This window comes from Pollicipes pollicipes, unplaced genomic scaffold (assembly GCF_011947565.3).
Source record: "Pollicipes pollicipes isolate AB1234 unplaced genomic scaffold, Ppol_2.1 Scaffold_5724;HRSCAF=6776_pilon_pilon_pilon, whole genome shotgun sequence".
NCBI classification, from domain to species: Eukaryota; Metazoa; Arthropoda; class Thecostraca; order Pollicipedomorpha; family Pollicipedidae; genus Pollicipes; species Pollicipes pollicipes.
In genome coordinates, this window is record NW_023596746.1 from 47,705,724 (window position 1) to 47,722,543 (window position 16,820).

At 51.3% G+C, this 16,820-nt stretch overlaps 1 protein-coding gene across 1 annotated transcript; it reads right to left on the minus strand.

The window, feature by feature from the left end:
• Nucleotides 1–1,165: 1,165 nt before the first annotated feature.
• LOC119103125 (nischarin) lies at nt 1,166–16,150 on the minus strand. Its single transcript, XM_037226577.1, has 5 exons — nt 15,879–16,150; nt 10,001–10,255; nt 5,326–5,416; nt 4,885–4,980; nt 1,166–3,350 (listed from the first exon to the last, which is right to left on the minus strand). The coding sequence occupies exon 5, from the start codon at nt 3,244–3,246 to the stop codon at nt 1,843–1,845; it is 1,404 nt and encodes a 467-aa protein (XP_037082472.1). The 5' UTR covers nt 3,247–3,350; nt 4,885–4,980; nt 5,326–5,416; nt 10,001–10,255; nt 15,879–16,150; the 3' UTR covers nt 1,166–1,842.
• Between the last annotated feature and the right edge of the window lie 670 nt (nt 16,151–16,820).

The window sequence follows — 16,820 nt, forward strand, 5'->3', positions numbered from 1 at the left end:
TGGAGAGAGCAGGTGACGGCCCTGGATGTCTGAGAGAGCAGGTAACGGCTCTGGATGTCAGAGAGCAGGTGACGGCTCTGGATGTCTGAGAGAGCAGGTGACGGCTCTGGATGTCTGAGAGAGCAGGTGACGGCTCTGGATGTCGGAGACCGGTACAATGTCTCGTCACCAGCTCAAAGACCGGCAGAATGTCTCGTCACCAGCTCTAAGACCGGTAGAATGCCTTGCCACCAGCTTGAAGACCGGCACAATATCCCGTCACGACCTCGAAGACCGGTACAACGTCCCCCACCAACTTGAAGACCGGTACAATGTCCCGTCACCAACTCGAAGACCGGTACAATGCCCCTACACCATCGTTTGACAGTAGTGAGGTCGTGGCGGGGCCATCCACGCTGGCGTCGCCGCCAGGACAGCACCGAGGGGGCGGCTTTCCCGCCTCGTACCACGCCTGTGCGTGGCTCGAGGCGTCACTGTTCTGGGTGGCAGATAGCAGTATACCTATCTAAGTCTGCCCCTGGTCGACACGCAGCTGATGCGAGCTGCGTTTCGCGGAAGTGGGACACGGTATGTTCATGTCAAGTGTGGAGACACTTGAAGGGCATGCGTTTGTATTGAGCGGCGCCCATCGTCGTGCGCACTCCCAAACGCACCTCAGAGGCGCGGTTGCCGCGAGCGTGCCTTGTATGGACACAATCGAGATTGTAAACAGAGATCTCTGCTGCCAGTACGCCCACTTCTCTACAGCCAGTCCGCCTCACTTCTCTACAGTCAGTCCACCAACTTCTCTATAGCCAGTCCGCCAACTTATCCATAGCCATTCCGCCTCACTTCTCTACAGCGTCCACCACACTTCTGACGACCGGAATGGTGTACGGGTCACTGATATGTATATTCGCTTTTAATGCCAACAGCCACATGACAAGGCCATGCACAGTTTGGGATCGGCTACCGTGACGGAATGCAGAATGGGAGCTGAAAGACAAAAGCCTTTAAATTCTCGACACGTGCTCCAGCTATACAATGGACGAAGCCAGCGGCGCAGCTTTCTACCCCGTACCGCCCCCTCTCCAGACACATGCTCCATGCTCCAGCTATACGCTGGACGAAGCCAGCAGCGCAGCCTTCTCGCCCCCCCCCCCCCCCCCCCCCCCCCCGATGCCGCCTGACAGACCGCGCAGTACGGGACACCCCGTGCACCACGCGATATACACATGTGTAAAGTTGGATACATTCGGGTCTAGGGAGCCGATCCACACACATCGATCGATGATTCGGGCTCCATTGGGCCGCGCCGACGGTCGAGACCATTTGACGCCCAGATCCCTGCAGATCACCACTTCTGCTCACGTTGCGTTGGCACCGCTCAAATCTCACCAGACGACGCCCTATAATATTAGTTTTCACACGATGCGTGCCTTATCATCGGCGAACATAAAACCTCACGCCGGAAGCCCTATGCGAAAAGGCATAGTTGTCGGAAGAGACAGCTTCATACCGCTCGCGATCGCAGGCTTGGCAGGTTCGCCCTAACAAGCTAGCGGTCCGGAACAACGCGCTCTGCGGGACCCGGCTATACATGGGCATCGCCCGGGCAACCTCGCGAGCGCACGTGTAAAACCAATGTACAAAGCGCACCAATCACCACGTCCGAAACAGTCACCGGCCGCCGAAGCCGGAACAGGCAGCTGCACCTGGCTGACCGACTGGCGGAGCGCAGACAGCCGACGTCCGCACGCCCAGCGCGGCTTTGTTGGCGGCACGACATCGGTAGTGTTCGGCCACCGCCGCAGACAGGCCCTTCGCGCCGACTCCGGCGTCCCACGACCCTGGCCCGGCCGCTCAGACGATGGTGACGACGCGGCCGTGCCAGCCGCGGCGCAGGAACTCGGGCCCGCCCTCGCGCGCCGTGCGCAGCGCCTGCATCACCAGCACGCGATCCAGCTGGGCCTGCGAGCTCTGTTCGTTGTCGAGGGTCACGTGCGGCGCGCGCGGCCCCAGTCGCTCCAGCGCGCGCGCCCGGTAGTCGATGGCCGTCGTTACCGGGTTGCCGACCAGGCTGAGGTCCTCGAGGCAGGGCAGGCCGCGCAGCCGGCCCACCTCTTCCACCTCCTGCACCTGGTTGAAGCTGAGATCGAGCTGCACGAGCGAGAAGAGGCGCGCGAACGGCGCCAGCGAGCCGATCCGGTTCTGCGAGAGTCGCAGACGTGCCACGTTGCCCAGCCGCGTGTGCAGGTCCGGCACGTCGGTCAGGCAGTTGTTGGAGAGGTTGAGCTGCCGCAGCGCTGGCAGCTCGGCCAGGTAGCCGATGTGCTCCACGGCGTTGGTGCTGACATCCAGCGAGGTGAGCTGCGGCGCCAGCGCCGCCGCCGTCTCGTCCACGCTGCGGATGTGGTTGTCGCGCAGCGCCAGGTGGCGCAGGCACGTCCAGAGCGGGCGCGCGTCGGCGGCGGGCGCGTCGCGGTGCAGCTCGCCGCACAGCAGCACGTCGCGCACGTCGCGCACGGCGCCGCCGCTGACGCTCAGCTCCACCAGCCGGTCGCGCAGCGCTGCCAGCGAGGCCAGGCTCGACACGGGCACGTCGTGCAGTGACAGTTTGCGCAGCGAACGGAACAACTCCAGCGAGAAGGCGTACGTGTGCGGCCGCACGTTGGAGCGTGCCAGCGGCTGCCATGATCCGGCCACGCGTAGGCTGGGCGTCTGCGAGGCCACGTCCACCACCTGGCTGGGCGCCGTGCTCAGCTTGCTCTCGTGGAAGAACGAGTCGGCGCGCCCCTCGCGCACCAGCCGCGTCAGCCCCTGCACCTCCATCGGCGTCATCTGCAGCTGCCGCTGGCCGCCGACGTAGGCACCCTCGTGCACGAAGCAGAAGAACGCCTGGCGGCGTAGCATCCAGCCGATGTCGTACGTCTCCAGCTCGAGGAACTTGGCCAGCACATCTGGCATGTTGAGCTGCAGCAGTGCCACCACCCGCTTGATATATGTGTTCAGATCCTGGCGCCGCCGGTCCACAAACGCTGGCTCCCGGTTGCCGATTATCTTCTTGCCGGGAAGGAGGTCCAGTGGGATCAACTTGTCAGAGACAAGCTGTGAGTTGAGGTCAGCAAATGCAGAATACCTGTGCTCCACCAGCCACTGGCATGCATCCACTGTCACCTGGACATGATAGAATGTGGTGCTGGTGGTGGTGGTGGAGGATGTTATCTCCACACACAGGTTTCCCTGGTCAGGTTCATGGAATGCCATCTTCCCAACTGGTTGTGTTGGTAAATTGTGCTAGGCAGTCTTCAAACCCTCCTAATATTGAAAGTGGCCCATTTCACTGAATCTTGAATATAGTGGTACCTTTCCTGCAAGGAAATGGCATGTCATGAATATACCAGCAACAAGGCAGAGTGCAATGTCTCAGTAAGATACATTTCAGACCTAGTTGTGTAAAACTAAGCAGCATTATGAATGACCAATCTCAAAGTAAGGTTACCTTAATGCCACAAATGCTACAACTATGGTGACTGAATAAACCATCTTCAGCTACCTTAAAATTGGTAATACATTTTACAAAGAAACTGTGAGGATATATGCATCACAACATGGCATTACAAAAGGTATCTCTGAGGTGTAAATTTGCAGCATCAAACTAAACTAATGACATGGAGCAGTTGAAAAATCATCACCTAGATATATCACACCCAAGCCACAGCCATCAGACATGACATAATTCCTGGTTGACTATGGTCATTAAATAAAGTAATGCAGTGCATAGATGACACTATGCATTTGTGCCTGCCATGCCTGGTAATGGTGGTTTATTGAGTCACAAAAGGTTGGAGTGGTAACTGGCTGGAGGTCAGATTACTAAATGTTAGAGGGTTTCTCACTCCTGCATTAAGCTAGACGGACATTGATTTTTGAGTGGCCTCTGCCCAAAACATTGTTCAGCCCAATGACAGAAGACGGGTGCCTAGAGAGCCCCACACAGAAGACTCCTAAGTACAGACTACATTTCAAAACTAGTCGATGTTTATTGTGATTGCTTCCAATTTCAAGATATTAATGATTTCTGCCTTTAATAAGTCCATGCAGCACAACAAATGAATGACACATGAATAACTAACAATGTTTACCAATATTTTAACAAGTTGACCTAAGCTTATGTCGGACTATACCAAGTCTCACATGCAGACTTGGTCCTCATGCTTATAAAAAAGTAGATAGGCTGGAAAGAGCACCATGAAAAGCTACTGGTACGACAAGTGGGATTAGTGCCTTAGAATATCAGGATAGGCTTGGACCCTTGGGTTTGTATCCATTACAATATTGTAGAATAGAGGGGGCTGAAAGAAGCATTCAAGATATTATAGAAGGATAGGCAAGGTAGGTTTACATGGAGCACTGGAAATTAGGCAGAGACTTGGAGACCAGTTTCATGGTAAAATATAGGAGTAAAACTTTCAAGAGGCAGATGCTATTTAGTCACACAGAAATGAATCACTGGAATGGACTGACCAACAAAGTGGTAGTAAATCACTCTCCGGTACCATTCCAACATCGCGTGGACAAAACATCTTTCTGTCTGAAGTTCTTATTTAAAGCCAAATCAAGGCATTAATTCAGGCAAAAATCCAGGGTAGGTGGTAAGATTAGTTTTGCAGATAGTTTTGCATTACTTGTGTGCAGAACCCGAGGCAGACCAGCCTCGATGGGCCCTTGTGGTGTTGTAATGGTTGGATGCCTTTATGTCTTAACGCCGTGATAGAAAGAAGCATCTTAACATTTCCAAAACATAATGAAGTATAAGCATCAGCTCCAGCACTGGATGGGTGCCCCAAAAACGCTAGGGTACATTCCGATAAATGAATGCATTTAAAACCTAAACCGACTTACCAGTTGCAGGATATGCCTTCCATCACAGACGGGCGACCACCCCCCACGTCTGCGCACTGACTTGACTGATCCGTTGTCATGGGTTCCTGTTTGATACTAAATGGAACAAAATTAGTTACATAACCATAACAGCCACTGATCTCACCAAAATACGTAGCGTGATCACCAGCCGTAGTAATGAGACAAAATAACCAATTTAAGACCAGAAATGTCGATACGCCACCAATTTGACTTCAAATCTGGTAGTGTACACATCAACCACGCATGAGGGCATGAGCAATTACTTCTGACCCCTGCAGTCCCATCCTGCTCGTGACGTTCCTTTTGGTCACGTCACTTGCCGTCTCATCGCGCCACGTAACGTGTTATCCTGCCTGACCCGGACGGGCTCCATCCAGTCCCATCCAGTCCCAGGTCTCGTCCAGTTCCATCCGATCTCACCAGGTCTCGTGCCGGTCCCATCTGGTACCATCTGGTTTCATCCGGTCCCGTCTGACCTCGTCCCATTCCATTCTGTTCCGGCTGGCCACGTCTGTAGCATCCCAGCCAGCATGTCCAATTGGGACCCATATGGGCACCAGTTGGACAGTCATATGGGCCCACCTGGGCTGTCCATTTCGGTCCCATGTGGGCATGTCATGGGCAAACACCTGGGTCCCATATGGGTGACCCTTGTTGGGCCCATTTGGGGCCTAACTGGGGTAAACACGGGGCACATCCAACGTTTACAACCGGGACCCATGATGAGATGGGCAACCGAATAGGGCCCATCTGGGTATGCTATCTCGGGCCCATGCGGGGAGGTCATGGGCGACCAACTGGGTCCCACATGGAAGCCCATGTGGGCCCTTATGGGGCTTAGCTGGGACAAACATGAGACTCACCTGGGCAGCCCAGTTGGGACCCACCTGGGTAACTCAGTTGGGACCCATACGGGCCTGTCCAGCCAGAACCTATGTGACCAGCCAAGATGGGATCCATATAGCTAGCCCAGATGAAACCTTTTTAGCCACCCTAGATGGGCCTCAGCTGGGCTTCACCGATCTGCCATTTCAAATTCCATCTGATTGATTGACCGCCGTGATTCCAGGCAGACCGCTTCATATCATCCATAATAAGTCAGATAAAGTTTATTCACCATGCATTTTACCGAAATTGCCTCGACAACAGCAGCTTTGCGCAGGACATACACTTCCCTGTTATCATGCCCGATGCGACAATCACTAAACCATTCAACAGATTTAAGGTGTTGCCGTTGCCACCGTTGTCAGCGCAATGTTTCCTGCTGTCGTCGCAGTCTCTCCCGCCGAATCCATTTTCCTGGTTGTAGTGTACGCGAATGCACCAGCGGTGATTTCGTAACGCTGACCTTTCTGTATATTAGTTCACCACTACGACGCACCAGCGTCCTCAGCACTACGCGAAATACAGTCTTCCGGTGAACCTTCCCTTGTGCCTTCCTGACGCCTGACGGCCTCATGAGGTACACAAGAGTCCCATTCGGCCTGGTCTCCAGCGGCAGCGCCTTCCAGAAACTGCTCAGCAGCCTGCTAGAGGGTATTCCTGGCTGTGGACACTACCTGGACGACATCCTCGTGTCCGGGAAAGACCATCAGGAACACGGCGCCCGCCTCCGACAGGTCCTGGACCGCCTCGCCCGGTCCAACGTCACCATAAACCAGGCCAAATCCGTCTTCAGGCAGACCACCACCGAGTTCTGCGGCCATAAGCTGTCCAGCGCCGGGGTCGTCCCCGTAACGTCAACCGTCCGCGCCGTGGTTGAGGCGCCGCCTCCCACCAACGTTAGGGAGCTACGCAGCTTCCTGGGGACCAATGGATGGTTCAGCCGGTTCGTGCCAGGACACGCCACGGTCGTCCGACCGATGGCCGACCTCCTCAAGAAAGGCACGACCTTCCAGTGGACCCAGGAACAACAGTTCGCCTTCAGCAACGTGAAACAGCTGACCTCGACCAGCCCCGTCATGCGGCCGTTCGACCCGCACCTGCCGACGGTCGTCACTTCGGACGCGAGTGACCGCGGCGCCGGCGCTGTCCTCACGCAGATCCAGTACAGCAGTGAGGAGCGCCCAGTCGCATACTGGTCGCGGTCATTCACGGAGGCCGAGTCCAGACACTCCGTCTCAGAAAAAGAAGCCCACAGCGCCGTGAACGCGATCGAGCACTGGCGGATCTACCTCTGGGGACGTTTCTTCAAGCTCAAAACCGATCACTCGGCACTCACGACCCTGCTCTCGCCGAAGTCGTCCAACCGAGCAGTGGCACGGATCGCCAGGTGGCAGTCATGCCTACCGCCCTACGCGTACTCCGTCGAGTACAAACCGCGACACACCATCCCTGTCGCAGACGCGCTGTCCCGGCTCCCCCTGCCGGACACGGCCGGCGCCGAGCCCGACGACGATGACATCATCGCCCTCGTCACGGACGCCGCCGCAGACGTGCTTCCCGACGCCGAGATCCAGGCAGCATCGGAAGCCGATCCAGCACTGAAGGAAGTACGTGAAGCCATCCGTACCGGCTGGCCAGAATCGGCGCGCAGGTGCTCGGCGACGCTCCGCCGGTTCTTCGGCGTCCGTCATGAACTCCAGCTGCGCGATGACGACATTATCCTGCGAGGTCCCGACCGTGTCGTCGTACCGGTCGCCCTGACCGACAAGTACTTACAGGTGGCCCACCAATCGCACGAGGGAATCGTGCGCACGAAACAGCTGCTCAGAAATCTCGCGTGGTGGCCCGGCATGACGCGAGCCATCACCGACCTCAGCCGCGACTGCCAGACCTGCCGGACCAAGGAGGCCGTCCTCTCCCAGAGTGCGCGCCCTGCCTCGCTGCAGCCGGACCGAGACCGAGCCTGGACCTCTTCCGGACCGAGCCTGGTCCAAGCTCGGCACCGACGTCGTTGGACCGATTGCAGGTGCGCCACCGTCAGCTCGCTACGCCATCACCGTGATCGACTACGCCAGCAAGTGGCCGGAGGTCGCCCTGACGCCGTCCGTCGAGACAGATGACGTCATCAGCCTTCTCGGCACCATGTGGTCCCGTGAGGGATACTGTGACGAAGTCGTGAGCGACAACGGCCCCCAGTTCACGAGTGCCAAGTTCGAGAAGTACCTGAGCCACCGCGGCATCCAACACCGGAAATCGTCCCTCTACTGGCCCCGGGGGAATGCAGCCATTGAGCGGTTTAACCGCACGCTTAAGACGTGGCTGCTGGAGGCCACCCAGCAACCGTCGCGGACGGCGCAGGCCTTCGCTGCGCACATTAAGCGCCGCCTGGCGCTGTACCGCGCAGCCCCCATTGCACCACCGGCATCTCGCCCTCTGAGAGTCTGTACGGCCGCCGCATGCGCCTTGACCTGCCGGTGATGTCGGCCAACGCGACAGACGCTGACATGCGCACGTGCGTCCAGAAACAACAGCGACGGAACGCGCACAACTACAACAGGCGCCGCGGTGTGAAGAAATCGACCATCCGACCAGGAGACATGGTCCGAGTTCGTCGACCTGGACACACGCCCAAGAACCTGTCGCGGTTCGGGGCGACACAGACGGCGGTCCGGCGCGTCGGCAGCGCGACGTTTCTCCTGTCGGACGGAACGCGATGGAGCGCGGCACACCTGGCGGCCGTACCCGCAACCAGTCCGGCCGTGACGCCTGACGGAGACTCATCTGCCTCCGGAGCCGACAGTCCGCCGCCGACAGTCCGCCGCCGACTTCAGTGGACCAGCACGAGGCTCAGCACGCAGCACCAGCGGCTCGGCCAACCCCGCCCCCGCTTGAGGCTTCACGAGCGGCTCAACCCGTCGCACCAAGGTCCCCTGCTCCAGATGGACTTCAGTCGCCCATTCGAGCCCGGGCGGGCACACCGCGTGGCGCCGGCAAAGAGCTGCCTCCGTCCTCCTTCGACCGGCGACGGTTCCAGCCGCGAAAGCTAGGCAGCTAGGCCGCTGCCGAGCCCCGCTCAGACCCGCGAACCGGTGTATCATTTGCCGTCAAAATTGTTGTCATTCCTTGTTTAAGTGCCGTACGTGCTTCAGCTTAATGTGTCGGGATATGTAGTGTACACGAGTGCAGCAGCGATGATTTCGTAACACTGACCTTTCTGTATATTATTTTACCACTACGGCGCACCAGCGTCCTCAGCACTACGCGAAATACAGTCTTCCGGTGAACCTTCCCTTGTGTTGTTTTGTACACCGCTGTCGCGAGCAAACCGCGTATGACGAACATTACACTGGTGCCTATTCCTTTCTGTTGCGGGAGACGCCGCAGCGCAGTGTGCTGCGCAGGATTGCCCCTGAAAATGGCAATATTCAGTGCCTCAGATCAGTGTCCAGCGGCCTGAGTGTGAGTGATTATTCATGTGCACCGATTTTGATACTGAAAGAGCCGACCTTTTGTTAGATCGTTTACTGAGGTTGAAATAATGAGAACATCTATGCCGAATAGCAGTCCAGAAATGCACAACACATGCACTCTTTCGGGGCATATGTATGGAAAAACTTAACGAGAGGGCACTTACATGGAGTACTTGCATGAAAGACGGCTTGAGTCATATCTTCTTGCGGTCACGATAACGAAATAAAACTCTTCATTACTAGACTGGAGCGCAGTAACTGTCAGATGTCTATATGGGAATGTGATATTGTATCGATAGATCATTTTTTGGAGTGGCTACTTTCCAATCCACTCACTAAAGGATGGGTTTGGGTCGTTTTAGGCACTTAGGCACTCTGCTCCTACAATGGATGGCCTGCGGCTGATAGCAATGAAAGCAGTCGTCGATGATTAATAGCTGCACTTGTTAAGAATGTCTGAAATAAATAATAAAACAGCAAGCTCCCCAAAAACACTGCCAGCCCACTTTCAAAAAACAATTCTGCCACTTCTTTCCTAAGTCACGATTCCAAAACTTGGTTTGCTAATATTCACCCGCGAAGGTGTTCAGAGAAATGAAATATGTAAAATGGGGTTGTCTTTCGTCATGTTAATGTTGTGGAATTACCAATAATCGTGGTAAGGAAATCCTCGCTGTAAATTTCGGCAGAAATGTACGTTAAGTGCGAGCTGAACACAACAAACCAATATGGTACAATACCTGCTTTCCTAAGCATGACGATTCTGGAACAGCACCAGTTGTCTTTGACGGAAGCGTCTGACTGCTGTGCCAGCTGGCTGGCAGACATACTGCTTCCGGGCGACCAGGAGCAGCCTCAAGCAGCGTTCCATAGAAGGGCAGCCGCAGTTCTCAGCAGCATCTCAGGAATACAACAGTAGAACTTTTTTCATCTAGTCAAGTGCTGGGGCTGATACTCATCCCTTCCCCTCGAAATCCACAGCAGCGAACCTCATCCTGCCGGAAAAACACGCAAAAGGGGCGTAAACTGAAAAATACCAATAGCACGTCGCTCGCGTATTGCAAGCAAGCGCATTAGGAGAAACGGGCGATGAGATGTCGCAAATGTATTGTCGCATATGAAAGAAGTCATGCAGGCCCAGGGCCTCGTCTAAGACCTTTCGAATGAGCGTGGGTGGGGGGGGGGGGGGGGAGACATTTCCTATCCATGCACAATGAGCCTCACATGACACTACACCATGGCGGGAAAGGAGTTCATTTAATTAAGGTTCTTTAACTAGGGTTGGGGTTTTCCACGCCACTGGGTGGGAAGGGATGCATAACACTGGAGGGATTTTCGCCCCCTATTCAACATGGGTGCACGGCACCCTGCGCGGCGCAGCACAGCCCTGCGAGTGCACCGGTCGTATCAAACACGCCAAATCAATAAAAAGGAATCCTGCCACACAAAGGCACAATGCACCAAACGGAAATGATTTTGCACAACGCACACGCACCGGTGCGCCCAGCACGCGAACGAAAACACTTCCAGGGTCCGTCCTCCCTACGTGCCAACCTGTCTGGGGAATGCAGCCACCCTTCCCGAGGTGCGCACCGGAACGGGCCCGACGCCCCCCCCCCCCCCCCCCCCCGGCCGCCAGCCGCCATCATAACGACGAGAACGCTGGCCCGTTTGTCAAGCTAGAACGATATTACACATTCACATTCGCGTGTCACATTCCATCTATTCACCAATTACAAGTGAACTTAGCTCACAGATAGAGCTAATTATACCATTGATAAATATACAAGTCATCAAGTGTGACATCCAAAAACGAACGAGTTATTAAAGATTAACATTCAATGTCATTCGAGGCGATTGCTAAGTGAACCTTCCTGGACTCGACAGATTTTAACGAAATTTTGTTTGTTGATAAAACAAAGCATTCCAATTGATAAAGTCACATTTTCCAAATGTGACATTTAAAATCACGCCCGTCAAAAACCATAGAAGTTCAAGGTCACTCAAAATCGGACGCTTTCGATTGCTTTCAAATTCGGCACAAGCATTCACATCGCCTTGCTCTACCTAGCCGCCAGATATTATAGTATGAAATTCAAACGCTCGCCTTCCAGAGGCATTCAAAACTTGAAAATGACAGCCTCGTACGTATTAACATATACACATGGTATGTGAACTAATTGGACGAGAGACTTCTTCGATCACCTTGAAATTTGGCAAAAATGTGTACCATGTACGTATACAGTTTTTCATTAAGTGAAAATTTGTGACATTTGAGTTAACGCATTCCAGAGGCTCTCAAACAACAGAATATATGACGCATCTCTAGAACGACACAGACAGCGTCGTAATATGCCACCAAGACCAAGGAATGCCTAACAATGCATCTCCTATCATGTAATTAGCCGTTGCCTCTCATATGATGTGCCATATGACGATACGGCATGCAAAATGTGACGTACAAATCAAAGATGTCACATTTGATGTCGGGTTTCACACATTGGCGGACTTCTCTGATTCCTTTGAAATTCGCCACAAATATTCACCTTACATGGTTCCACCTATCCACCAAATTTTATAGTATGACGTTCAAACTTTCGCCTTCCAGAGGCATTCAAATCTTGAAAATGACAGTTTCGAACGTGTTAACATATACAGATTGCGTAGCAGCTAAATGGACGAGAGACTCCTTCAATCACCTTTAAATTTGGCACAAATGTGTACCATATACAGTTACATATATATTTACATGCAATATACAGTTATATATTATATAATATACAGTTACATATAATGTGTATACCCACAGTTTTTCACCAGGTGGAGATCTGTGAAACCTACATTCACGCATTCCAGAAGCATTAAAATCTTGGAAATGATAGCTTCGCACGTGTTAGCATATATACATTGCATGTCAGCTAAATGAACAAGGGACTCCTTCGATCACCTTGAAATTTGGCAAAAATGTGTGCCATGTATGTATACAGTTTTTGCCAAGTGGAAATTTGCGACATTTGAATTCATGCATTCCAGAGGCTGTCAAATAATGGGATATATCACTAAAACGACACAAACAGCGTCGTAGGGTGCCACAAAGACCAGGAAAGTTGGCCAAGGTGGTCGAAGGAGTCTCTCGTCCATTTAGCTGCCACGCAATCTGTATATGTTAACACGTTCGAAGCTGTCATTCGCAAGGTTTGAATGCCCGTAGAAGACGAAGTTTTAATGTCATACTATAAGATTTGGTGGCTAGGTGAAGCCATGTGAGATAATTATTGGGGGCGAATTTCAAAGCAATCAGAGGAGTTCGCGAATGTGTGAAAACCGACATCGAATGTGACATCTTTGATTTGTACGTCACATTTTACATGCCGTACCGTCATATGGCGCATCATATGAAAGGTAACGGCTAATTACATGATATGAGATGCATTGTTAAGCATTCCCTGGTCTTGGTGAAATATTACGACGCTGTTTACGTTGTTTTAGAGATATGTCATATATCCTACTGTTTGAGCGTCTGTGGAATGCGTGAATGGAGCTGTCACAAGTTGCCACTTCATGAAAAACTGTATACGTACATAGTGCATATATGTGCAAGATTTCAAGGTGATAGAAGGAGTCTCTCTGCCATTTTAGTGACATGAAATGCATATATGTTAACACGTGCGAGGCTGTCAGTTTCAAGATTTGAATGGCTCTGGAAGGCGAACATTTGAGTGTTGCGATCTAATATTTGGAGGCTAGGTGGGGTGGCGTGATATGAATGTTTATGCCAAGTTTCAAAGCCATCAAAAGTGTCCGATTTAGGGTGACCTCGAACTTCTATGTTTTTCTGCGGGCGTGGTGTTAAATGTCACATTTGGAAAATGTGATTTTATTAATTGGAATGCTTTGTTCTATCAGCAAACCAAATTTGGTCGAAATCTTTCGAGTGCAGGAAGGTTTACTAAGCAATGACCTTGAACGACCGTAAACTTTGATCCTTAATAACTCCTTTGTTTTTGAATGTCACTTAGTGGCTGGTATATTCGTCAATGGCATAATTGGCTCTATCTGTGAGCTACATTTCATTGTAATTGGCGAGTAGATGGAATGTGACACGCGAATGTGAATGTGTAATATCGATCTAACTTGACGAACGTGACGCTGGAGCGGCGGGGACAAATGTTACCAAGCATGGGCGAGGGAACGATCGCGTTATTTGGAGGAGGGCTTAGGGGATCGAGTTCATCCCCCAACAACCGAGATAATTTAGCACTACGCTTGCGACGGTACATGGAATGAGATACTTCAAATGCTTTTGCCCCCCCCCCCCAATTCTTGACAACTTCCGTCGCTCCTGTGAACAGGAAGCGGCAGGGGATGGGTCAGCGCGGCAGAAGCGAGGGCCAAGGTCCGGCGGTGTCAGGCACAGCGGGGCGCATTGGGTGGGAGGGCGGCCTGGACAGGTGGACTGCCGGCGTCGCCGGTGTGGTGTCAGCGAGCGGCACCGTTCGCCGCTCTCGTGGTCCGGCGCAAGGAACATGCCTTGTTTATGTGGAAATCCCCATACTCAATAGCATGCATGCATAAGGCATCGCCGCTGAGCTCCAGGTTAAAATCACGGCTTAAGTGCAGTAGTTTCGAATTAAGCGACAACAGTACGAACTAGCAGGCACTGATCGCCGGTGCTGTGCTGCTGCTGCAGGCAACACTGACGTTGGAAGCATGCTATCGTTCACCGCCAAAACAAGGATTTTAGGGCAAAAAGGGTCTTGGAAAAAGGACTTGCGGATTTAGCAAATTCATACACAGATTTCTCCCAACAAATGTGCGCAATACGCATGATGAAAAGCGCATATGGTAAAAGAACGTGCGACAAGGCTATTACCAAAGATCTCGTAAGGGGATGTTTGTATGGTTTAAAGAACGCTTGCAAAATATTTGGTATGACAAAACGTTGAAGGGGAGGCAAAAGCTACTAGGAAAAGGTTCTGCATGCGTAGAGTGAAGTATAAAATTTATATCAGACAATCTTAAGCACGTTTATGCTGGGAACACAAACTTGCTTGATAAAAGCACGCACGTAAGAAGCACTAGGCGTCAGTGACGCAGCATCGACTATCTGCGTGCAAAGCACTCCTATGATGACGTTTCAGAACAAAAAAATAGATCACCCGGTTAGCAAATTATTCACGCCACCCCTCCGATGCCGCCTGAATACTGTGTGTGAGGGATGGGTTCGTCTCTTAGTCATAGAACTGCGGCCTGGGTTTTTTAAAGAAGCGTGCCTAATGTTTTTGATTTTCTCACTATACGCGTAAGGAAAGTTTGCAATTATATATAGCTAATTTTGGTTGCTTAATGCGTATTTGGGTCTTGCAACATTCTTTATCTATTCATTTTTATCGATCCCGTCGATGCCTGTGCGTGAGCAAATACAATCCTAAAAGACAAACCAATCAGCGGGCAGGAAGGGACGAACGCACTGACTTAAATGTGGCGAGTAACCGCGCGCCAGAGACATGGCCATTACTTTGGTTGCTAGAACTGACTAGAACTAACGATACCTGCTCAATGATGTCGATGTGTTAAGTAGTGTCTATTGCTTGGGGCTACCCGATGACATCGTTATTCCCTACAACCCAAAGAAAATTTGGGGCTGTAGCTATATTTCGTCAGTGGAGACGAATTTGTAGAACCCATTGCCACCAAAATTTGTAAATCAACATTCACTACCATCCTACGTGCACAGTCAAAAATCCTAACTTGACTAGCCGCACTCCCTTTAACTATCCGGTGTTCCGTTGAAACATTATAGTTTGGGAAATTTTCGTCGGCCTAATAATTATAATAAAAACCTCTGAAAGCCGAAAAACGTTCGTCAGAACGTCATTTAAGTACAAATATGAGCTTGGCAACGGCAAAGAACTGTAAATTCCTGGACTTAGTATCGCACATAACATGAAGCGGTACTTTTTTATCTTCCTTCACCGTTACACAACGATTTAAAGTTTCCTGTCGATTCTATTCTTCGAAACACGAAGTAGGCGTTCATGTGCTTTAACACGCTATCTATACTTTGCTGTGGTTTTGAGCCGTAGCAAACCTATTACATTCTGGTGCGACTATGTTAGGGGTTTCATGGAAAATGAAGTAACATGCATTTTTAACGTTATCAGGATACATGGCATGTGACATGCAACCATAGGATGCAATAATTTAAGTTAAAATACACTTTTCCCATTGTCAGGCGACGGCGTCAGTATTCCTTTGGGACGCATTGCATCCTAGATGACTGTTTGACCTGAACATGATCATGCACACATCAGGCATCTGAATTCCAATTTGTGCGTACTCATGTGAAACTGGCTTTGTCGATGAAAAAGATTCGAGGACAAGTGTTCGTGTATCCATATCATACATCTACAAAAAACTTAGGCGCAAGTAGTTTTTTGTAGACAAGCTTCATCCCTGGCAAATAAACAAACGGACGTATCCATCCGAACGTTTACGATGCATACAGTGTCGTGCTGAGCTTTTTTAGACTCCTGCTCTGCCAAGCAAGATTTTGACATAACGGTCTTTTCACACTGCGAAACTGATACCGCACGCAGCCTATCTTGACGGACTTACCGCGTGCAAACCTGTAACTTGCAAACAGTTGTCACTTGGCCTTTTCTCTGCGTACTTTTGTCCATGAGCAGAAGACACTCCTCCGGTGTCATCTGGTGGCTGTGCCATTATCTCCGCTTAGGTCAAAGGTGCGCCTAGAAGAAAATCGTGCAGCAGTTTTTCTTGAGGTAAAATTTGTAAACCTATGTACAGTAAACCAGCATAGACATGCTGAATATCTCGTCATGCAATAAGTTAATCATGCAAAGACTACAAAAGATGCAGCTTGTGTAACAAAATACTCGCCGGGAAACGGTCGCAGCGAACATATGCTGGGCGGTAAGTTAATGGAAAAGTCGCACGAGTTGTGTGTAGGCTAATCCCTTCAGCGGCAAAAATTCGCTGTAAGTATCCACACCTTGGCATGTAAAGTTGTAATGATAGTAGTATGTTTGTACGTAAATATTCATACATCTGAGCCCCTCAGGGACATAGTGTGTGATGTCCGTATTTTCCTTCAGCAAAATACGGACATCACGCACCACGTATCATGCATCACCCATATATTCAAACGATTTCAAATTAGCACGCATCATACATTAAGGCACTAATGACATATGCATAATCGGCCATGATAAGCCCTGCACGGTTAGGTCTGGTCGCCGACTTTTTTTATGAATGGGCTCACTAATTTCCCTTTCTGGGTGGTCCTGTGTTCTGTGTATGACTGAGTTCTAAAACTGACAGGGTCTGTAGCTTTCTGGATTTCAGCCTCAGTGTGTTCTTTAATGGTAGAGAATACACTACGAAATTTTCTTGTATCTTTTTTGCTCTCTCCTGGTTATTTGACGAGGAATAAGGCTATCAGCGCTGTCTCATACATGTGCAATGCTCCTCAGAGCTGCGCCCGACAAATTCCGAACTTTAAAGGTCTCTATAATACTCAACAAATGTTTATAGCGT